Raw genomic sequence first — 24,520 nt, 5'->3', positions numbered from 1 at the left:
TTGAACCCAGGAACTTCTGAACATGTATTACAGCATGAAGTTTTCTTATGCATTGTGTTGCAAAGGTGGGGGTAGATTTAGTTTCACAATGTCTTCTTGATTCAAACTTTTGGACAGTTTTTGAACAAATTAAACGGCACATTTCCCTGCAGTAATGTACGATAATCATACACTTGTGAACCACTTAAAAAAAAAAAAAAAAAGATGAATGGAGGTTAGATGAAAAGATCATCAGCTCTCACTCACTTCATCAAGCTTTCCGGCATCAAACCAAAAAATAGGTAAGATGGAAAAGCATATCTTTAGAATCTTATCTGTAAGCACATTCTTCTTTTTCAAAAACAGTTCTGCAGACAAAAAAAAGTTCTGAGCAAAAGCACAGCATGTAACTATAAGAACCGTGTTTATAGTCACTATTGATGAAAGGGTCACAGACGAAGCTCACTGCAACCTTCACTACAAACACTGTTCTTTTGAAATCCACACGCTGCAGCCAGAATAAACAGCGATACAATAAAAGCTCGCAGGATATCATCCCTCATTCACAATCGCTTCCTCTCTGTTCTTATTGGCAACGGTGTTTATTATGAGAAGGGAGGTGAAAAAGAAACACAGCAAAGTGTAGTTTGGACAGATGTAAGAAATGAGCGCAAGATGTTTGTATCTCGGGGGATTTTGTGCTTGAAAAACAAATTTGATTGTTTCTGAGGGGGCAGCCAGCAATTTGTCCGACTCTCTTTTCTTGTAATGACTTTTTAATATCCCCGGCTATAAACAGAGAATACCCGGTAAACCTGGATGTCACACTTGACAGCCTCTCTTTTGTTTGCTTCTGTCATGAGGGTACATAATTTAAATTATATCGTGGGCCGTTATTCACAAAGGTATAATGGTTTAGATCTTATGAAGTAAACTCAAATTCATTTATGTCAGTTACAAAAATAAAACTCGAGTTTCCTGCCTTAGAGACAGGAAACTATCTAAATGGTTGCCAGCGTGTCTTGAGTGGAACTATTTTTCTTAGCCTAATTGAAATGCCACTGGCGTCTGTGAGAAACTCAGAGGCCGTCCCCGCCGGACCCGGGGCCAAGCAAGCTGCACAGTTGTAGCAACAGTGTTTCCAAGGAGACTGCAGTGAGATTAAAAAGAAATGTCTCCATGTTTTCACCCGCTCTACAATGCAGCACAATGCAGCAGAGACGAGGAGAGGGCGATTGCGTAACCTGGGGAGCGATTGTGCTGATTGGTCGTCCCTCCTGGGCCCGGGAGCTGATGGACTGCATAAGGAGAGGGAGAGAGACGGAGAGAGAGAGAGAGAGAGAGAGAGAGAGAGAGAGAGAGAGAGAGAGAGAGAGAGAGATGCACAGATGGTTTATTAGGGAAGGGTAGTTTACTGCTATCAAATTGCACTTTATTCTTGGCCGAAGCACAAGTATTGAATCATACATTTTCAAAAGAATTCTTTAGCACTATTTCAAGTCTTACACCAATACACAGACATTTGCTTGACATTTTTTTTAATTATTGCTGCATGCTACATTTTAATAAACAACAGAAACATATCCATATAGAAAATAATTTATTATCAATACTTGAAATTCTGAGACTCATTCTCTATCAAAATACCATTAACCAACCTTTAGAGACCTGAAATAAGTTTCAGCCAGAGTCACAACACCACATCATTATGTCAGAAAACTCTGAGATCTCTGGAATGTCACATCTGCAGACACAGGTACGGTCTTTCCCAATGACTTAATGCTTCTCTCTCCAGCCTCTCATTGTGTCCAGCCATGCAGACAGTGTATTTCCTTCCTGTCTTTGTTTTGGTTCCCCATATGAATCCAATAAACAGCGCTCATTGGCTGACGATGCTCGACGTGCCTTTCATGAGCCTTCAGACAAGACGGCCGGAGCGAGATGAAATGTGCGGACAAATTCCTCAAATGACTGGAACTGGGGTAAAAAGGTTCAAGCACAAATTCCTTCTATGATTCTGACAAATTCTGTAACACGGTATAAGAACATGATGTGAGAACTGACATAAGATTAAACAGTGGCGGTGCTCAAGAAGCATTTTAAATCATTATGAAATGCCGTATCCTAATATTTACTCTGAAAATACACAGAAAACATCACTCTTTTTAAGTGCTCGTTTTAACTGAGCCTTTTATTTAACCTTTGGCAAGATGTCGCAGTAAATCGTGTCCTGTAGCACCCTCATCAAAAGCTTCCCACTATGGTGTTTGACATGTGAGTTTACCCTGTTGATTTATGTTTCTGGCTGGCATTTGCAGTAGCCTCGTCTCTATACCACTGACTTGTAAGGCGTTGTGATAAATCAGCCCCCTTCAGTCATTAACAATGACTCAATCAGAGGCCATTGAATATAAGTTATACCACTTGGTCTGGTCTGAATGCTGTGAACTGGGTGGGAAATAGCGGTGGCGTGGTGACTTGAAATAGATGTTGTAGCCCTGCCTATTGCCCAGGCTGTTGTTTTCTGCCTCTATTTTAAACATTAGAAGTGATATTTAATCTTATCTTGTATATTAAAGGTCAGTGCAGTGGCAGAAACAGGACAGAAGTGAATTGGACGAGATGGTGAGTCAGGCACGGACTGTTTAGGCCTTTGATAGAAATAATGAATTCTAGGTACACTTGCACACTAGGAATACAGTAACATATGCACTACAACAGCATAGATGCATGTGCGCGCACACATAAACACACACACACACACACACACACACACACACACACTCACTCAAAGACGGATCACAAATTTTCTCATGAACCTTGACTCTTGCTGTGTTTAGCGCTGAGGACTCGTGGCCTTGGGTTGATTCACAGTATTGTGGCTGAGTCAGGCTCTCGCTGCTCAAGACGCATCAACAGGAAAAAACACACTGATAAAAGCTGCAGGGATTTAGCCAGTAGGTAAGAGGACACAAACCTCTAACCTGCACTCGCTAAACCCCTTAGCCCCTTATTCTGTGAGTGACTTGCATTTCTGTTTTGGAGAGACTTGTGTTGCAAAGCAGAGAACTATATCCTATAAAACTAGAGGGTCAGCTATTTCATTCCAAACCTTGTGTAAAAATTGCATGAGGTTTTGGAGGAGTCCAAACATCTTAGGTCATTACCATTGGGGGACTTCTGTTCAGAGCCGGCTCAGCTTGGATGTGTAATCTTTCCCATACTGGTCCCCTGCTCATGTCCTTGCATGGTTTTCTCAGCCACTTTCTGTCCTGTGTTAGCAGCAGGGGTGGCCAGGCCATGTGAGAAATGAAAAGAGGACTTTGTTTCCCAGCGGAGAGAAAGAGTTGGATCTGGATCAGCCTCGGGTCAGGAGAGCTTCTTTCCTTCTGTACATGCCTAATCATCTTTCGTCTAAGGGCATGTTTATGTTTGCACATTTTTGCCCTTCGATAGTGCCGGAGGAGACTGAACTCATGAGAATGCTGTTGGCCGAGTCTCTTCCTCATCCTGCTAACTGTGTGTGTAGGCATGCAGCCTCAGCACCATGAGCCACTGCAATGTACACAGCACACATGACCATGAACATCCTCAAGTGGCGGGTCATGGAGCTATAGGAGGTCCTTTATGGGAAAGCACTGTTGAAGCAGTTTCTCCCATAGGTTCTCACAGTAATGAACGATGCTGTGCTCAGCAGCACCGAGGGGCATCATGGCAGCGTCCCAACTGAGGGTCGGGGGAGAGAAACAGAAGCCTTGAATATGAACACTGGGAATGGTCACAGTAAAAATGGCATTGATTGATACTATGTCCTATAAAAGAAGTGAGTCTGTCAGTGAGTATGGAGCGTGTTTCTATCTGGGACAGGCAGTGTAATTTCAACACAGCTCCACTTCTTGACCGACATTCTCCGCATTCTCCACAAGATCTCCATCCCTCCCGCTCATTCTTACTCCATCCTCTATTCTTCCTCCTCCTTTTCTCTCACTTCCGTCCCCTGTTTCCTCTCCAGACTCACTCTTTCTAATCCTCTTTTCACACATTCAGTCTTATTTCTCTCCTCGCTCGCCTTAATCTCTGTTCCTCTTTCTTTTTCTCACCCTCTTCGAGCTCTGCGTCTTCCAGGAGTGCTCGGAGGCGTTTCCGCTCCCAAACTCCCCATGAGCTCTGGCCTCCCTTGTGGGATATTAATAGGAGGAGGGGGGGGGGTGCATTGAGACCCACTCCCAGGAGGGATGAGGGTGGGAAGTAAGAAGTGGGGAAGGGGGTGGAGCTCTAATAGTCGCAGGGAGTAATGGCCATAAATCCATCATGCATGTATTGCACACACACACACACACACACACACACACACACACACACACATGCATGGAGATGATTGTACAGAGGAAAAGAGAAAAGAGAAAGAGAGGGAGGGAGAGAGAGAGAGAAAGAAACCTGTGTTATATTCCATATAAAGACCGATTTTTATTCAGTTGATTATACAAAAAGGCCATAAAAATGTTCCATTCGTCTGTTGGTTGTCCGGACAACATCAGGACTGAATCTCAGTCATGGGCTGATAGAAATGACAGAACCAGGGACAGTAATCTATACTGAATGTACAAATTAGGGACACTTACTCTTTTCATGAAGTGCACTGATGAGGTGAATCCAGGTAAAAGCCATTATCCCTTATTGATTTCCCTCATTAAATCTATACCAATCACAAAGGAGGAGATGTAGATAAAGAGAAGCAGACGAGTTAAAGAAGGATTTTTAAGCTTTGATTCAACTGAGTGTTGTGCAAAAGGGGTTGCACATTCAGTGTGTAGTGCACTACAGGATCTTAATGGTGGTCTTTGTGGTCTTTGTAACTTGTCTTCCTCCCCAGCTGACAGGGTTGACAAGTGGAGGTGGATCGGGCCTGTCAGCGGTGAATGGAGGGCAGATAAATTATTTACCTTAGCTGCCCTCATATATGCAGTGTGTCTCCCTTTCCATTAGTAATGATATATATACATATAACGATAACCTCCCTCCCAAACAAACGAGTACATATACACAAAGACATCACACACACAAACATGCACACAATTACATAAAATCACCTTAAACGTAGGCCAAGGAGTGTCCTTTCCCCTATGAAAGCTTGTGTATGTTACAGTAATATGCGAAATGGAAAGCGTGTGGGGTTAAATGTGCTTCAGCGGGGGAGTGTATTGACAGAAGCGTCCTCAAGAATGCTGTTATGCCCCATATTCCCTCCAGCAGATGGTTTGTGTATCATCACTGACACTTTTTAGGGAGTAGAGGTCATTTGAGGGACCGAGGAGCTGCTTGACAACTCAGCATGTTTCCTCCAAAAGGTAGCATCCTGTAGCATCAGCAATATCGCATATCAATACTTTCACGGGCCGACGGCTGTGATGGATGGCTTTGGGGATCTCACATCGACGGAGATCCGAAGCTGTGATGCGTGTATTGTGCTGTATTGAACCGTATCAGAAATTCTGACATAACTCACCTGTTTTACATTTCACAGAGACAAACTCAAGATCGACTTCTCCCAGTGCGCTTCAGCTGTGGGTTTGTGTTTGCCAGTGCCAGCCTCCTCCAGCAGCAGAGTCCGACCTCTAGAGTGTCACTTCTCCTTTTCTGTTTGTTCCTGTTTTTATCAGAAATCAGCAAAAAGCCGCTCAGACATACATTTGTCACCGCCGGACCGTTGGCTTTGGACCAGCCCAGTTTTTCTGCTCTCTGAATGCCATTTTTAAACCTTTATCTAGACAGCAGATTGACAATGGCTCCGATCTGAACCCAAGCAGGAAATCAAAGTAAACAAAGCCTTGTTTCTTCTACGAGAGCAAAGGTTGAGCAAATATCTGGAGGCTTTCTGGAGGGAGCAGTGGTCCTATAGTCCCCTCCGCAACGAAGACTCTGAAGCTCAATTTTATTTTACTGTATATTTTACAGAAGAGGAAAATTCTACCGTACAGAGCAAACTGACAATATTTGGTATTTTGCGATTTCAGATAAACTCCTTTCTGTTGTGTCTAGTGTTTCATTAAAACCAATGGTATGGGATACGGAAGAGGATTAGGGCCACATGTGAAAAAATTATTTGAGTTCTGAGTGTAAAGTCAGAATTCTGAGAATAAAGTCAGAATTCTGAGATTAAAGTCAGAATTCTGAGTTTAAAGTCAGAATTCTGAGAATAAAGTCAGAATTCTGAGAAAAAAGTCAGAATTCTGACTTTAAACTCAGAATTCTGAGAATAAACTCAGAATTCTGACTTTAAACTCATAACTCAAATACATTTTTCGCATGTGGCCCTAATCCTCTTCCGTAATGGGAAACCCTAAAAAAGTCAGAAATGTTTCTCTTTTCACAACTGAATATCATCTCACCACATGCCTACATTAGAAAAGGGAATCGACCAAGTGTAGAGGAACAGGCTGGAGGAGGGAGGGACTTTCCCTCAACCTCAATGTCTTTACCTGTATGACTATCACTGCTGAATCATATTTCTCAAGGAGTTGGCCCACATTGCTATGGATTTATTTTAAACACATAACTTCATGATATAACAGCATGCTGTTTATAGCAGGCCTGTTGGTGTCATAATGTCTATAAAGGTAATGTTCTTATGCAGTAAAAAGCACCTCAAATGCAACAAAAACACACAAACTGTTGAACATAATCACAAGGGACTGTATGTGACATTTTCCTCATATTACAGGAGAGCAAAAACAAAAGTTTAAATAATTGCATCTTTTTTAATCAAAACATAACAGGAACAATTCATACTTTTACAGAGATTAAGATTCAGAATTTTTTTTCCGTAAAAAGCTATTTTTTTTAAGTTGACATTAAAGGTCAACATTAAAAGTTACTGGATACCTAAAAACTCACTTGTGTCTTTTTCGCACCAACATATCATCTCTTTTTGGATTGTATGTGTATGAGTAACATGTTCCCATCAAGGTAAGAGCTTTCTGCATTGACAGAAAGGACTCCCAGTCCATTATGAATTGGACAGGGTCCTTAAAAGCCTTAACTAATAGCTTTAAGGTGATAAGTCAGGCTGTGTTTTTCTGCTGTATAGGTCATTGGGTTGAGTATGGCGTAATCAGTTCCGTTGTTAAGGGATTCTGCTTTCACCCGGACCACCCATGCTAAGATGTATGCACTCATGGCAGCGTAAGGTGCACTGCAAAAAAGCATCAAATGGCACGTTAAATGTTAGTAGTGATCAGTACTTTTAGCACTTGACTCTACAAGTCCACCAAAACCCTTGACTGGTACTTCTTGTCCTCCCTTCATTTTAACTATGTCCAGCATCTTTAGTATTTAATGGACACAGTATGATTCATATTGCAGATGACAATTTAATGATCTTAGACCCAGGCGTGCTCTCACTCCATTAGTTTAATACTTGCTAGAACTGCTGACACAATCAAAAAAGGGAAATTTATCCTAATTTCCAACATTTTTACATTTTCAATATTGAAGTAGAGCAATAGAGTTCATTAAGATTATCCATTTCCACCAGAATCAATTTGCTCTAAATGTGGCTAAGATGGAACAAAAGAGTTTTAGTTTTGAAAAATTGCTATTCTAGGCGCATAACACTAACTAGACTTTCAACATGGAGCTTTCTCTAAAGCAATGGTTACTGTGTTAGAGGCTAAAGCAGGAGGACAGTAAACTTCCTCTGTTGGTATTAATACACTTGGAACCGGTGACAATTGTTCACATTTATGCCATATGACATTAAGAGCACAAATAGTTACAGTATTGGATTTATAACAGGCGGGGATGTAGTGGAGTGTAAGCCCACATAAACTCAGTTTACCCACCATTTTATTTGCGGAATAGACTCTTTATCCACCGGTTCAGGCTGCGATAAATAACTGATTTAAATTCATAGTACATGTCACAGTAAGAAGTATCAGGCTGATATATATGAGGAAAGGGGCCTTAAAGAGGGGAAAAAACTAATTAATTAATGCTTTTCTGAAACTATAATTGATATTTGTTTATATTAGCAGCTAATCAGTCATAATTTGCTCTCTGTTTTATTTATTAATCATAGGTATAAAGGATGAGGGCAGAAAGTAAGGAAGTGAGCGTACATAAAGCACACTGATAAGGTGAATCCCGGTAAAAGTCATTATCCACTATTGATTTCCCTTATTAAACTTATTTCACAAAGGAGCAGACGTAGATAAAGAGAAGAAGATGAGTAATAATCTGTAGCAGTCTTTGTAGCTTGTCTTACTCTCCACCTGACAGTGTTGACAAGTGGAGTTGGACCGGGCCTGTCAGCGGTGAGCAGAGGGCAGATAAAAACTGCCAAATCAAAATATTTACCTTAGCGAGCTGTCCTCATATACGTAGTGTGTCTCCCTTTCCATTAGGCATGATCATATAATGCTGACCTCCCTCGAGAACAAATAGTACATATACAGGAATGGCACAGCACATCACGCACACTAGTGTATATTACCACCAACTGGAGGTCATAGTTTATCTTTTTATTCATTAATCACTGGTATCAACTAAGTGTCAACAGCTTTGAGATGACAGGACTGTTACTGCACCAATTCAAGGTAGCTCTTGGATTAGAGTCATCAGTACTCAAAACTCAATATCTTCTTAACTAAATTAATAAATAAATAAATGATAAATAAAAATATATCACTTTTAAAAAAAAATTACAAACACAGCTCTTGCTATTGGCTTTGGCAAACAAAGTACCTGAGTTGGGTGGGCCAAAAAGGACTTTTTCTGATTTGGTTTAATTTAGTTCTGCGAGTTCAAAATTCTGCGACATCCAGTGCTAAGATGGGGGTCCAACATTGAACCCTACGGGACGCCACATGTGATGTCAGCTGAGGATGAAGATGAGTTTCCTACAGCATGTTGACTGATAATGTTCCATTAGACAGAAGTTGACCCGTGAAGAGCTTTGTCACTGTGACCGACCGGTTTCTCAGGTGAAGAGAAACTGTATGGACAGTACCAAAGAAAACAGTATGGTCTACTCTGGTATCAAAGGCTGCACTGGAACCTAAAATGATTAAAATGGAACTAAAAATGCGGCTAAAAGGACATTAGCCACTCTGAGGGGAGCAGTCTCTAAAATCTGATAGGGATTTCTAAAAGATTTATTTATTTTTTTGGTTGAATCCCTGCATGTTTAAAGATAGACGGAAAAACACCAGTGGCCAGAGAGCTGGTGATAATAGATAAAATGGTTGCGCTGACTGATTCGAACATCTCTTAAAGAAAACCTTGTAGGAACAACATCTAGGGGACAGGATTGGTCCCAGGGATCCATATATCTTTTGAACACGCTTGACCACTGAGTGAACTCTCACATGGCCGTTGTATAAGTGCCGTATACAATTCCACAGTGGAGGACTTCATGCAAGACGTTGTCTCCTCCAGGGCCAGCAGAGACAAAACAGCTCATGACAGCCAAATTACTGCAACGGTGTCCAGTGTGCTTCTTCCTTCTGAACTGAACTTAATTAAATTTGACATGTTGACCTCAGTGGCTTAAAAATGAGGGAAATCATTAGGAGTTTGAAAACATTAATGCTCATATTTCATGTAAAGTGTCTTTGAGTATCTTAAAAAGCGCTATGCAAATACAATGTATTATTATTATTATTGGTAGTAGTATAATTAAGAGTTTGAAAATGCAATGCCCTGACCTTTGATATGTAATAATAAACAAATAAGGAAGCTGCTAGTTTCTATCATGATGTAATGTGTTTTGTCTAAGAAGGTGAGAAAAGCCTCTTAAAAAGCTAATCTGAAAAGGCCCTTAAAATCAGATCTACTTGAATGGCACACCATCTGAAAGATGATAAGATGAAACTTTAATGATCCCTGTGGGGAAACTGGGGATTTCAACCCAAAATGTTCTCAATCTGTGAACAGTACAAAAGTCTACAAAAGCCCACAGTGAGCTTGCTTTTCCATGCTCAGACACAATAGATTTTACTCATTTTCTGTGAGCACAACAACAATAAACACTTGAAACACTTGAGAACTGCTTGTTCCAGTGTAGGAGACTTGTGCAACCTTTTCCTGTTGAAGTGTGTGTCATCTTCCTCTGGTCATGTTGGGACTTTCCACTTACAATAAATGTTATATGACATGTTATATTTATATTTTTTTACAACAGAAGATCTATATACACATCTTCTTTCAGGTGAGAAATTACCTTTATACAGTCTTTAACATATCGAGGGCTTGGAGCCAAGTGCGATTTTGGGCAAATATGAGTATTATATATCAATTGAAAGGTCTCAGTGAGATTTTTTCAGTGCCAAAAGGACACAACTGAAATCATGACCCATACATTTTATTTAAACAAAAACTGAAATATCCTAATTAATATTCTAGGTCAATATTAGATATAAATATTAGATAAATATGTTAATATTCCCATGAAATACTTAGGCCTATAGATTCAAAATTCAAAAGTTGCTGAGCATTACTTCAAGATAAAGATATTCATTCTGATCTTGTTTTATATTTCAGTGTTGATTGAAGTGTAATTGTTAGATTTGTATTAAAACAAATGTTTTTTTACAATTGTTTACTTACATACACCCATATTCTGCATGGCTGTATTGGGACAATGTTTGTGCCAAAAAGGCGTATTTCACTCTTTTACCATTTTAGAAAAAGTTAAAAGTTAAAATAAAGTTCTCCCACCCGGCTCTCCCACCCGTTCTCCCAAATAAAGTTAAAAGTTAAAATATTGTGCTTAGTATGTGGTAACGGCAGCTGATCCAAGTTTGATCAACATTTGTTTTGGCTCCCCTGTAAAATCTACTATAACGCACTTACGCCCCTTTGGCTCCAAGCCCTTGATATATACAAATCAAAAATAGTCTCATATATGTTTTGTAACACCAAGTGAGGCAGAACTGGACAACATCGCAGTGCCAGTGAGCTCATAGCGCAGCATAAGCATTAAGGTCCAGATTTAGAGATGACTACTATTGATTTCTTTCACGACTCTCAAAAAGAGGAAGTTGAAACTTCAATGCGAGAAACGTGTGGGGAGAAACGCCTCTTGTCCTCACCTCAGGACTCTGCTTTGTCTGTTATACAATAGCCTTCACACACATGCGTCCTCTTTGTTATCTCCTCTTCTCTCTCCTGACCCGAGGTGAGTCGATACGCTACGCTTTTGTTTCTTCATGCACATTTTGTGAAGCATGTGTGGGTGGAGTTGTGTGTGTGTGCGTGTGTGTGTGTGTGTGTGGTAGTGGTGAGGAGGGGGCTTCACATTTCAGAATCGTGTTTCTGATCTGCATCATATCGTCCCGTTTGATCTGACTGTCATTGCTGTCTTCCACAGTGTGCAAGGGCACCTCCACTGTCATTGGCTTCATCGGGCACAATGTCACTTTGCCCTGTAGCTATGACACGCACACTCACGGCATGCTGGGGACTTGCTGGGGGCAAGGGAAGGTGCCCCAGTTCAAATGCGCCAACACCATCCTCTCCTCCTGGGACGGGACTGTGGATTTCAAGCAGTCCCCCAGGTACCAGCTCCTGGGCCGGGTGGGAGAAGGAGACGTGTCCCTGACCATCCTCCGCGCCCAGAGGAGTGACGCCGGCGTGTACGGCTGCAGGGTCGAGGTCCCAGGCTGGTTCAACGACCTCAAGGCCAACACACACCTGGTCATAGAGGAAGGTAGTGTTCATGTCAACCATCCAAGCTGATAATGCATATTGTGATGTTCATCAGTCAAGCCTGAGGTTTTTTATGTTTTTATTAGCTCCTGTGGAACAACCCGTTACCCAGGTTGTACTCCTTCCCACAAGTAGGAACATGCTTCCTACTGGTGGGAGACTTGGTAAGCACATAACTGTTATAACTGTTGCTGTTGCAGAAAGTCAATCAAAAGTGATTTTTTTTTTTACTTTTCTTCTCCAAATCTACATCTTTCAGCAGCTCTTCTTATTGGCATTGCATATTTGTATGCAGGGATAAGATTGAGTATTTTGCATTTGATCATTTTAATATAAACTCCATTTTATACACCTCAGTAATCGACTGTATCAACCCCTTACAGAAATGTTGACAACATCAGTATTTGAAGAAATGGGAAATGATGAGCCAGCGATGGACTTTGACATAAGTGAGGTACTGCACAAAAGAAACAAAATGATTCACAGCACAAAATTTAAACAAATGATTGTACTTTTTAAAGAATAGGGGCTAAGCCATTCTTGGTTGACAAAATTATATGAAAAAATACAGACTGGATCCTCCGTGTTGTAGAGATATTGTACAATTCTTCTGTTCTTATTCATATTGCTCTTATTTTGATGCATGTGAACAAAAGTATGTGTTTATGTGCATGTGTGTGGGTGGGGTAGTGGGGGGTGGGTGGAGAAGAGAGCTAGAGAGAGCAAAGCTATATTACTGTTTTCTTAATATATTTCAATATGCTATATATTTATGCCTCATCCTTAACGCTATGCACGGATTATAATTGACCCTATCGTTCACGATGCCATTCATTTTCATTTCAGGAAAGATTCAAAGCCTTCCCAGGAACGGAGAACATTGGCAGGATGGCAGCAATTTTCTCTTCCACCATAATCATAATCCTCGTCCTTATTTTCTGTAAGTGTGGAATGGATTATAGTTTGTGACTCATGTGCCATTTAGATGGATTTTACTCTTTGAAAGTGGGTGTCTGTTAAGCAGCTGACACCACTAGCGGGGCTCTTTACTTCCCTCTTTAGACCACATGCTGAGAATAACTCTTAATGTTTGCGTTTCTTTAACCCAGGGAGAAGATCTCCGCTGAGGAGGACACCTGAACACGCTGAGAACGACTATGAAGATATGCAAATGCCGGAGTGATGGGCAGGCATGATGAGAGTGTAAAGATTTCTGTAAGCAGCGGCTGGTTGAAGGAGTGACTGCTCGCCCTGTGTGGATTCTTCAGCCACAGAGGGGAAGCCTTCTGAACTCTAATCTGTTAATCAGTGAGGTTAAGAAAGGAAATTACCAAATTCCCCAGTATTGCAGGTCACAGTTTCTCAGACTGCACTGAAAAGGCCAAGTGTGTGTCATATGTGACTGAGGATGTGAAACCATACTCTGTAGTGGTTCTCAACCTGTGGGTCGGGACCCTCCAGGAGGTCGTAAAATAATTTTGGGGGGTCGTGAGATGATTTATAGGATAGGAAAAAAATATATCTAATATTTCTGCTGTACAAATATATTATCATGTTTATTTTTTCTGATTCTTGTCTAAGTTTAGCTTTTTTCTTGTGAAATATTGAATAGTTTTAAGCCTCTAGTTTGTGATAATTAATCAAATGAAATGACCTGAAAAGGGAAAAATCATTCTTTGGTTAATACTCTGCATATGCAGCCTGTGACGGGGGTTGCGAGTAGGCGTCGCTTATTTTTAAGGGGTCACAAGCCAAAAAGGTTGAGAAACTGCTGTGGAGAAATATATATATGTGCATGGCAAAAGTTCACCTGGCATGAAGTGGGTCGAGGTGAAACTGATCTCACAAGCCTTGAAATTCTTACTCTGGTTGTGGATGGGATGCTATACTTGTGGACACAATGCCACCTAGTGGACAGAATATATTATTATCAAAATCTTGTGAACACTTTACTAGACAGAATTCCACCCTCATTATACACTCACCAGTGTGAAAAACATGGTTTATACCATAGCGTAATATTTTGGACAGAAATGGAACATTATGGCAAATTTCTTTCCTTTGTAAAATGATGACTTGCTGTTTTTCTGTCATCATCATACACACCATGCTCAGGCTCAACTTTCAGCTTAAAATTACATTTTCACTACATTCCTGTCTAGTTTATGATAAAACACCTTTGTGTTATTCTTCAACCCAAAAATGTATATTATTAAATTTATCAATAGTGCCTATTTAAGAAAAAAGTGATGATGTAACTGTTCACCTTTGAACCTTGTTTTCAAATATCCACTGTCAAAATCTTTGCCAAAATACCCTCCATGTATTCATTTTTCATAGCAGTAGATGAGAAAAATTTCATCTGTCTCTGTCTCAGTTCCACTTTCATTATGTGGATTTTCATTATATAAAGAGTCAGTATGAACGTTGACCCTGCTCTTGTTTTGGGAGTGGTGGTGGGATGGGCAATAAGACTGGATTATGCTCTTTGATTAGTGTAGTAGTGGGAGCAAATTCAGAAATGGAGAATAGGGGCATCACTCCTGAATCGATGGGGGAAATGTTATGAGCATTTCTAACTGGCTGTTTGGTCCATTTTCCCAGCAATCTCACACGTCTTATGTGGGAAAAGTTTGCTGAAATGCGAGAAGTCAGCATATAGTCAAGAGTCAAGGGAGTGTCACTTTGGATTTGTTGTTTGTTGTGGAACTAACAGAACAAAATTGTATATAAATGTAACTAAATTGATTAAGTTACTACAATATTAAAGTTAATAAAAGCTTAATTAAAAAAAATCAGTTTGCCAGCTTCCAGTGTGATGAATGCTTATAATACTCTTAATGATGACAATTTTGTAGAATGAAATAATGTAGTAGATAGATTTACTCAGCACATGTTTGGTTTGAGGGAACAAAGAGGAAGTACCATGCAGGGTTACTAAATATCCAGGTCAGCAGACTCAGATGTTTACTCAGCAGTCTAACATACAAAAGGCCATGATCTTTGAATGAACCAGAGTAACTATCTGCACATAATGAGTGAGAATCATTCGGGACAAATATCAAACTACTTTTTGTGGCTAAAGTCTTCTTTTTTGGGGTATTTTGAACATTTGCCACTGGAACAAATTATTTTTAGATGTACAAAAAGCACCTTTTTACTGCAGAATTCCTGTAGGAGCAGAACTGTTCTGCCAGGTTGCTACGCTGCTCCACCAATGGGAAATATTCAGAATTCAAATGCTTATAAATAAAAAACAAAATCTAATTTCAACCCCTGCCACACCTTGTATCTTATATGAAACACTGCATAAGGATTGATTGCTTGATCGATTTATCTTCTGATTCCAACATTATACCTAGCTCATCTGTAACTGTGGAAGAAAACTCAGGAGGAGGGATCGGCAGTATTATAGTGTTAAATATTCCTGATTATGTTAATACAGATAGAATATAATAAAGCGATTGGTCATAAGGTCATATGAACAAGACTGAACAACCAATGAAAATTATAGTTCCGACACTTTAAGGAGATGCGTAATAAGAGGTGACCCCCTTCTTCTACAGGACAACTTATTGTTTTGTCAAAGTCACTTGGTCAGTGTTATCTATGAGATTTGGACATTTGCACATTCCAAGCTCACAGTTCTGTGAGAAAAACGTTACGATAAATGTTACTTTTAGAGTTTAATCTCATAATGGTGAAGCAGACTCAGTATTTGAAGCTTACCTAGCGAGTTTCAGGAGCAGGACCACACCTCAACCGCGCCTCTTCCGGCATCCCTTAAATACCACCCTAACACTCTCTTCCCCTTTCGCTCTCGTATTCTGCGCCCCTCCCCCCCGCCCTATTCTTTCTTCCTGTTCTCCCTCTCCTTCCTCCCCCTTGGGGGTCCGTCGTGGCCCGGGTGCCGCGGCGGATTCCCTACGAAGCCTCCCCACAACGCATTCAGCTACCAGAAACCATGCTCATCAATCTTCCTTCAATAAATCATTTAAACGCATCTTGTTGATGGTGTGGTCCTTGCTAGTGAATCTTGAGTTTTATGCACTTATAGGTCACACATATGGGTCAAAGGTTACATATTAAGTGAGCATATAGAAATGTTGCTCAGTGGGTACTTTTCCATTTCTTCCTCAACACTACCGATGGATAGAATATACGTATATATATTGTATATATATTTGATGATATTCCATTGATTTGCTTTCTTTCTAATCACTAGAAAGGAAGACATCTACACCCATCCACTTTTAGTACAAGGAACCAAAACCACAGAAAAGGAAACAGTTCTATTCTGCATTCCTCTTCAGCCAGCAGAAGTTGTTGGTGTGTGCAAATTACGGACAGCGTCATGTGATTTGGAAAAGTTTCAAAGCTGAAACGGCACTGTGGTTTGGTTTAGTGCAGTTTTGCAGGTGAGCTAAACCCTTCGACTGATTCTGCGAAGAGGTTAAATAGCTGGAAAATGATTTTTTTGGGCGGCAGACACCTGCCCTTTTGCTGCAGGCTGCTCCTTTGCCTTCTCCTCGGTAAGACATTCATGATGAAGAAGATTTACAGTTTACATTTACATGTAAATGATGATTAAATGATGATAATAATTCTAAAATATTTTGATAAGAACTACCTCTTTTTGATTTTCTACATATTCCTCTTTACCAACAAATCTTTCTGCCTTTTTAGGTGGCCGGTCTGCAGAAAGCATCGAGACCACAGTGGGAGTGGATGTCACCCTAACATGCAAGTATGACGCCCGCTACTACGGCAGGCTGTCTGTGTGCTGGGGCCGGGGCGCCATCCCCAACAGTGGCTGCGCCAATGAGGTCATCAAGTCGGACGGGACGTCGGTGACTGGCAGATTGTCCGAGCGCTACCTGCTCTTAGGTGACCTCAGTGCGGGAGACGTGTCCCTAACCATCAGGCAGGTCCAGGAGAGTGACTCGGGGGTGTACGGCTGCCGGGTGGACATACCAGGCTGGTTCAACGACCACAAACACCAGCTCACCCTGACTGTAGTGCCAGGTGAGAGGCACAGGATGAAACTGCCTATTCTCTAAGGAACAAGTGCTATATGTGACATAGTTCATGGAAATAATTCAGAGTGTAGGTAATGGCTAGAAGGGCTTTTGGATAGGTTTTTCTTTTTTACTTTTTACTTTTTTCCCAGCAACATTTCTTTCTTTTCAGCACCTCCTAAACCCTTGAAGGTGGAGACAAGAGAGGTGAAGGAGAGGACCATCACTGTTCGCTGGACTCCCGTGTTCGATGGCGGCAGTCCCATCACATCCTTTAGGATTGATTTCAAGAACAAACTGGGTAAGCAGTAATCCTAACATCCTAACATCCTGCACAGATTTTGAACAATAAGTAGTTTATTGTATCTTTTGAAATATATACTTTGGTTTGTGCTATACATGTACAGGCAGTATGGATTTTATTGCAGTGATGCAATCATGACCCTTGATTTCTCATTGCACAGCACCCTGGGAAACGGCAGTAACAACTGCAGACATAAACCCTTCTCTGACTCAGGTCACTTTGATTGACATGCGTCCGGCCAAGGCTTACAACATTCGCATGTTTGCCATCAACAGTGTGGGCATAAGCGAGGCCAGCAATGTTCTTACTGTCACCACAAAAGAAGCAGGTAGCGTCTAATATTCTGATGCCCCTTCATTACATTACTATGAGTTCAAAACACCTTGAGGTCTTTGTGAGTTGACATTTAATAAATAACATTTAATCTCCCTCCAGCACCAGAGGGTCCTCCACTGGACGTGCAGCTGGAGGCCCTCACTTCTCGCAGTATCAGAGTCACTTGGAAGGTAAAGTCATAATTTTGACAGGTTATCCAAAGACACTCATTTTAAATAGATATTTTCCCTTTCTGTGGAATATGTACACATTCAGCTAGTGTAATCTATCAGTGTTATTACAAGAGAGCCTTTTTTTGATACTTTAAAAAAAGCAATAAATGCCAGATGATGTCACATGACAAACTTCTAAATGAAATCCTCCTTGTTAGATCTGGCTTTATAGGAGGTATAGATTGGTGGGCTAATATGTAGATACTTACGAAATGAAGCAATGAGTGAAATGCTTTACTGCACTAAAGAGTGTGTTTGTTTTCTCCTGACTAGCCTCCAAAGACCGAGCAGCGCAACGGGGTTCTGCGAAGCTACAGCATCAGCTACAGGGAGTACGACGCTGCAGGCAGGCAGTTCAAGAAGTGGCACCACCAGAGTTTGACCGCTACAAGGGAATTAGAGAGCATCATCCTGGGCAACCTGAAGCCATCGACCAAGTACAGTGTTCTTATACAGGCCAAAACAAATGCAGGGATAGGGCCCGCGTCAGCTGCGCCTCTCTGCAGCACTCTGGATGAAGGTGGGTTGAAAGGCAGCACTGTGACAAAAAAACACTGCTTGACACACATTGCATCATAAAATCTAAAGAGGAATTCTGTGAAAATAAGTTTTTGCTGCTTCAATTATCTTTGTGATGTCGGGTGAATATTTACCGAGATGGGAAAATGTCTCTTTTTCTGTCTCTCCCAAGTTCACACAACTTCTACAGCTAAGACTACTGAGACGACTTCAACTGCTGCCACAATCTGGGGACAAAGCACTACAAGTTTCACTCCAGGTATATATTTCAGAGGGTTTTTTTTAGTTTTTCTTGATTTTGGTCAAAATCTTTGACTTAGTGAATGTGTCACCTATTCCTTTGACAAATGTCTCTGTGTCTCCCAGTGTCCCCCGACCCCCCGGTACTGGAGTTAACGGAAGTCAAAGATAAGACGGTTTCCCTTCACTGGACTGCTGGGTTTGATGGAGGCAGCCCCATCACTGTTTATGACCTGGAGTACAAAGCAGTAAATGGTGAGAGAAAAATTCTAAACATTCAAATGAATTGTTATATCCAGGCTCCTGTGGTGTAAGCTCACATTACATTGTTTAACTTTTTGGCATTTGGCACGTATCGTGTTCAGCCTACACAAGAAGACACTTTTTTTTTCTTTTAATCCCTGTTTTTTCATCCCTTTCATTCCTGGTAATATTATGTGCTATTTGACATCAACTTTGACCTCTTGCTCTGCAGCCTCGTGGGATTCCACAAAGAGAGTTGGAGACTTCAGCCCCAACCTGACAGAGACCACGGTGATAGAGATGCATCCTTCCACCTACAACATCCGCATGTTTGCCAGGAACAGTATCGGCATGAGTGAAGCCAGCAATGTCCTCACCGTCACCATTGGAGAAGCAGGTGTTGTTTTTCACTCCATTACAACAACCATTTTTTTTTTTCTCATTGTCTCAAATGACACCTCCGATGAAACGTTAAATATTATATCTAAGACAGGTTACAGACACATCTAAGTGTGGCATATCAGGCAAGCAAGAACAGTGTTTCCATTGCTTTACTTCGTGGTGCTTTAACTGTGTTCAGATTGGAGAGATAAGTATTTAATATGGGATAGACTTCATGTTTCCTTCCCATTTCTATAAAAGCACAAGCTGTAGCCCTAATTCACACTCACACTCAGCATGGCAGCTCAAAACATGGCCAAAACAGGCTCTTGCCATAACGTGATCACAGTTCCTCAGAAAACCACATGCATAAACTACACTGTACTGTATGTGACCTGTTAATTTTCTCAGTGTCATTGTTTTGCTCAATTTATTAGTTATACAGCTTTTGCAGTTTTTGGAAAGCAACACTGTAGAAACTTCCTCTTTGCTGCTTCTTGTTGGCTGTGTCCCACAGGTCATCAGAGGGACAACCTCTCCACTACCATATCTACTCAGAGGGACACCCAGCCAACTACCAAATCTACACAGAGGGACCCCTTCTCAACTACTATATCTACTGACAGTCAGGCTGCTGTGAGTATGAAACCAAAGACTTTCAATTTATGTCCACAAGATGAATACAAATCAATGGCCAGAAAGTTCCATTATCTTTACCTTTGAAACTGTCTCTGTTAGGTGAGCACTGAGGAGAGTCAGGGTGGCCACCTTGCTGCCATCATGGTGCCATTGGTGGTGGTGGTGTTGATTGTTGCCATAGTTACCGCATGGCAGGTTCGACGTGAGTAGGCGTAACAGTGTGCATTGTCTTACCTCAGAAGCCCATCAACATTTCCCTCCTTAATTTTATCCTCACCTTCTCTGTCCACAGGAATGAAGCGGAATAAAGGCATCCTGGGCATGTGAGTAGTTATAAGTCACATTGACATTAAGTCACTTACCTCAGATGCTTTACTGCCTTCACAGGAACTGAACGATTATTGTTTCTCTTGTCTGCAGAGCGTGGCTGACCAATGGCGCCATACGTTACAGAGGCTCTGAGCCGGTCCCAGAGCTGTAAGCCGCTGAGTTACTCTACAGTTTGGCTTTTGGAGAGATTAAGAAGTAACAGAGAAGCAGCGGTGTATAATGTATAAGCAGTTATACATTTTATGAAAATTGTGAAATGAGTAGGCTATAAATAGTAAGCAGGCCTGATTCATTTTTTTCTTTTTATTTCATGTAAAATGCAAAATCTGCTGCAACTTCACTGTTCACCGAGTTTGAGAAGGTGACTCAAAAAAAAAAAGAACAAAATGAAAAAATCCGCTATGATTGGTAAACAAATAGAGAAGAAACTTTAATCACAAAACCAGCATGGTGTCGCTTTTATGGGGTTGACAACCATAATGAAGGCTGTAGCAGCCAAAATGTGATGCGGTTTTGAAATTTTACCTTCTTCCACATGCAGAGATGATTTTTCTATGATTTCATTTGTTCATTTGTTTCAATTGCTGTTTGCTTTAACTTTCTAACATTATACTGTGTATGTATATATTATATATATTGTTTGCACTTTTATAACCATCAATAGGCCATCAAATTGTTTGTTTTATGTTTACTTGACTACCTGCACTTGTGTAATGCAATACCACCACATCTTTCTGCATTTCCTGTACGGTAATAAACATTATTCCACAGTGTTTGTGTAGCTAGCTACATGTAGTTTTCAAAAATTTTTTTGTCTCATTGTAGTTCAACCATCACTGAGAAATTTATCCCCTAGCCACTTCTTCTAAATTAGTGAAATTAGGTGGTGAATTGCTGTTGAATTAACTGGCCACTGTCGCCTGTGGACTAAATGGTTAAAGGAGCTCTGTTATAGGAATTCAAATTTCTATTTAAATACATATTCAATCCATGTTTAGAATGAAAAAAAAATGATCCTTTTTTTCAGTGAACGCACCACAACTGAACTTGGCCTGATTGGCTTCCCTCACTAAACTAAACTAAACTAAACTAAACTAAATCCTTCCAATCAGGCAATTTTGCTGAATTTGAACTGGAAAGTTTCCACTCAGCAGGTTTACCTCATTTTAATTAGGGGAGCTGGCCAATCAGGGTCGAGTAATAGTGACTGTTCTGCCTGTGAGGACTTTACTACTCTTTCAAACTAAACTGCATTTATTTGCAAAACATTCTTCTTTTTCTGAGCCATAGTATATTTGAAAACAAAATCATGAAAACGGAATAATTTGGGACCTTTATTTTCCGCACCTCTCACAACCACTGACCACCATTATCTGACAATATCTGACAACAGCCACAGGAGGGCGCCAGAGTCCCATCAGTGAGTTGGTGTAATGGCTTCCAGCGCTCGCTCAGACCTCACCTCGCTGGAGCCGTCCTCAGGGGCAGGCGCCACAGCCAGCTGGATTTCCATCCATCTGTCCTGAAAATCTCTTAATTGTCCTAATTAACGAGACAAGGAAGAGGAGGAGATGTGATACCTCAGAGGAGCTGTGAGGCAGCTGCCTGCGAGGGAGGCTCCCTCTAATGGGGGAGCACGGGGGGGATACCCAAGCCCCTGTCCCAGCCTCCTGCAGGGACCACATGCCGCAGCAGGGATCAACATATAGATGGATGGATGGATGGATGGATATGTAAACTCTAATGGGGCCTTCCAGTTCCTTTTCTGCTTCATTCTTCACTGGCAGCAGCAACACCAAAGTTTATTTATCCGTGTCTAAAGGAGGCCTACCACTAAGCCACTGGTGGAGGAACTGTTGCTTTGGAGACACATTTTCATACTACAATGTTATCTTCCCTGGAAATGGACTAATTGTCTACGGTGGCATAAATAACGCTTGATTTGTTTGTTTGCAGTGCTAACCCATCACAAAATCAGTGCCGCTGACGCACAAAGCCTCTGCCTGCTGCGTGACCATGGCCTCTAAACAGAAGTCTACCACATCCCTCCTCTCTGGATCAGCTCTTCCTCTCATCTTTGGTCCCCTTGACTTCCGCTGTCCGCTGTCCTTCCCTCTCTTTCCCCCGCCTCCTCACTCTGGCTTTGACTCTGCATAGATAAACACCAGGGCCTTCCTGTTTTAGGGCTTTTCCTCCATCTCTACACCTCTCCATCCTGCTTTCCCCTCATTCCTCTTTCTCTCTGTTCTCCCTGCTGATTACACTGCATGGCACTTAAATAAACAGACAAAAAGAGGGAAGGAAGGTTGTGGGAAGGAGAGGTGGGGTGACTTTGATGAGGGTGCTTTGATTGGCCACACAGCCATAAACCAATATGCCCCCTACCAACTTCCACCCCCATCGGTGCCCCTTGGCCCATGCTTGCCACCACTAAACCATACAAGGAAACAAACTAGTAATCAATAACAAGGACAAGGACCTGAGACACAAATGGAAACAGCTGATCTCTCTGACCAACAGTTGATCTCTGTGTCATAACCCCAACACCCCAACACTGTCGCCACATTCACAGCATCGCTCCCCCACCCTCTTTAAACATCTTCTACTGAGGCCAAACATCCATTAAGGCAACAACACAATGTTCCTTGTATATGACGAGCAGAGCTGTGTCAGCTGTATCTGGTAAAGGCTTCAGTGTGGGACTGCAGGTGGGTGACTAAGGAAGGAGGAGGGGATGTATGGGCATAATAATGGCAGTATTAGCAGTGGGGACAGGGTTAGTGCTGTAATAAATCATGCACTATGACTCTGGCCACATCAAGGCAGCAGTGCTCAGGAAGTGGAGACTCTGAACTGTACCACACACACCAAAGGCTGATCTCCACAGGAGGGGCTGGTCCCCAGGCCTTGTTGCCCCAGAACGGATGCACGTCCCTGGGCCTAAGGAGCTGCCAGATGTGGGCCCTTCTGGAGCTCCCTATGAACTTGCGAACAGCAGAGCAGATGAGAGTATTGAACAGAAGGGAAATGAAAGGGGCAGGGAGTTGGGGTGGAACAAGAAAGAGTAGAGGGACACGGCAGCGGTTTGTCAAAGGCGTGCAGGGTGTTGAGGAACGGCCTTTTTGGTGATGAAAGAAGCACTAATTGATTCAAGTCTTGATACAATGCAAAGCCCCTAAAAACAGAGAGGGCTCAAAGGAACTTTTCATCTACTGACAGCTGAAGCACGCATGTCAATGGGCAAATGAAAATCAAGGCAAAATATGTAGCAATTATAAAATTGGGAACATGTGTTGTGTGTGAGCTGGACATGTTTCTCTCAAACTGCAGTTACTGGTAATGAATTTGTTAAGAAAGATGTTAAAGTAGCAATGTAAAAAGCACCAAAAATGTCTTCATGAGCAAGTCTGATTTAACTCTGATTTGACAGTGTGTGTGTGTGTGTGTGTGTGTGTGCGTGTGTGTGTGTGTGTGTGTTGATGTGATGTGATTAGCCAACCTGAGCCAGATGGAAGGCAGTGCACATGATTGAAGGTCAGACATAACAGTTACCATGGAGACATCACCAAGTAAACCAAGTAGAACATTCTACTGCACTGTCGCTTCCCTGAGGGACCTGCATGAGCCTGTGTGTGTGTGTGTGTGTGTGTGAGTGTGTGTGTGTGTGTGTGTGAGTGAGTGTATGGGTATACACGTGTGTGTAGGTATGTGCTTGTGCATGTGTGCCCATGTGAATGTGTGTATAAGAGCATTTGTCTGTCTGTGAGTGCAAGGATCTAGATTTATTTTATGTATGTGGAGTGCGGCAGTTTCAAATATCACTCTGTGCTCTGTGTTATACTGTAAGTCTATTTAACATTCATTTTCAGATTATTACTCATTGCTCATCTTTTAACCAGACAAATCATTCACAGGCTAAATAAAAAAATATAGTACAAGGCAACTTTGGGCAACTTCTTTTTTGAACAGAACACTTTCCAGTTTGAAGAAATCCAACTTGGTCATGTTTTACCTTTACATAAATTTGATAAATGAATAAATTATGATAAATGTTACTTCATAAAATATGCATTTATCTTTTGTATGTTTCACCTTTGAGGATATGCTGGTTGTGAAGTGCACAGAGACGTGTATTATATGTCTCTGTGCTGCATGTGTGAACTGAACACAGTGTAAAGATTTACCATAGTGCGCTTTTATTGAGCAGATCTTGAGCTCAGTGGCAAATTTCAACCTTCTCAGAGGTCTAAGTTTCCATAGAAACACACTAGACTTTATATTGATGTAGCCAGTTTATCAAATGCTGAAAAAATGCATTTGGCAGCGAGACATTGAGGACAGAAATAGCTATACTGACATGCTTGTTACCTCCCTTTGCACACCCATAATCCTTAATGCTCGCAGATATTTCCATAAACGTTTGAACATCCAAAACCATATCTTGTACGATTCATATCACACGTCACCTCTCATTCAGGCAGCATTAAGTGTCAGAGCTTTGAACAGCAGCATGGGTCTTAATCTGTTTAAATTTGCTTCCTTCTCTCCCCTAACACCACTGGCTTGTGCATTTTATACACCTGCCCAGAGGCGAGTTCTGGTAAGGAGAGGCG

The 24,520-nt window shown here is 41.4% G+C and overlaps 2 protein-coding genes across 2 annotated transcripts; both read left to right on the top strand.

Annotated features, from left to right (window-relative positions):
* The first annotated feature begins 11,046 nt into the window (after positions 1 to 11,046).
* LOC139644475 (hepatitis A virus cellular receptor 1 homolog) lies at positions 11,047 to 14,460 on the top strand. The gene is made up of 6 exons (XM_071519846.1): positions 11,047 to 11,155; positions 11,348 to 11,686; positions 11,772 to 11,849; positions 12,069 to 12,139; positions 12,532 to 12,625; positions 12,795 to 14,460. Exons 1-6 carry the CDS (start codon positions 11,113 to 11,115, stop codon positions 12,866 to 12,868), a joined length of 699 nt encoding a protein of 232 aa, XP_071375947.1. The 5' UTR covers positions 11,047 to 11,112; the 3' UTR covers positions 12,869 to 14,460.
* A 1,653-nt stretch (positions 14,461 to 16,113) lies between these two features.
* LOC139644484 (protein sidekick-like) lies at positions 16,114 to 20,599 on the top strand. The gene is made up of 13 exons (XM_071519854.1): positions 16,114 to 16,217; positions 16,372 to 16,710; positions 16,876 to 17,004; positions 17,168 to 17,335; positions 17,443 to 17,513; positions 17,829 to 18,075; positions 18,247 to 18,333; positions 18,441 to 18,569; positions 18,790 to 18,954; positions 19,456 to 19,574; positions 19,677 to 19,779; positions 19,870 to 19,900; positions 19,998 to 20,599. The coding sequence occupies exons 1-13, from the start codon at positions 16,154 to 16,156 to the stop codon at positions 20,056 to 20,058; spliced, it is 1,713 nt and encodes a 570-aa protein (XP_071375955.1). The 5' UTR covers positions 16,114 to 16,153; the 3' UTR covers positions 20,059 to 20,599.
* Positions 20,600 to 24,520: the final 3,921 nt, after the last annotated feature.

Source organism: Centroberyx affinis, unplaced genomic scaffold (assembly GCF_046629955.1).
Source record: "Centroberyx affinis isolate AG114_WGS23_722 - 3 ecotype Tasmania unplaced genomic scaffold, CSIRO-AGI_Caff_v1 ptg000743l_1, whole genome shotgun sequence".
NCBI lineage: Eukaryota > Metazoa > Chordata > Actinopteri > Beryciformes > Berycidae > Centroberyx > Centroberyx affinis.
This window is presented reverse-complemented; position numbering and strand designations above follow the sequence as displayed.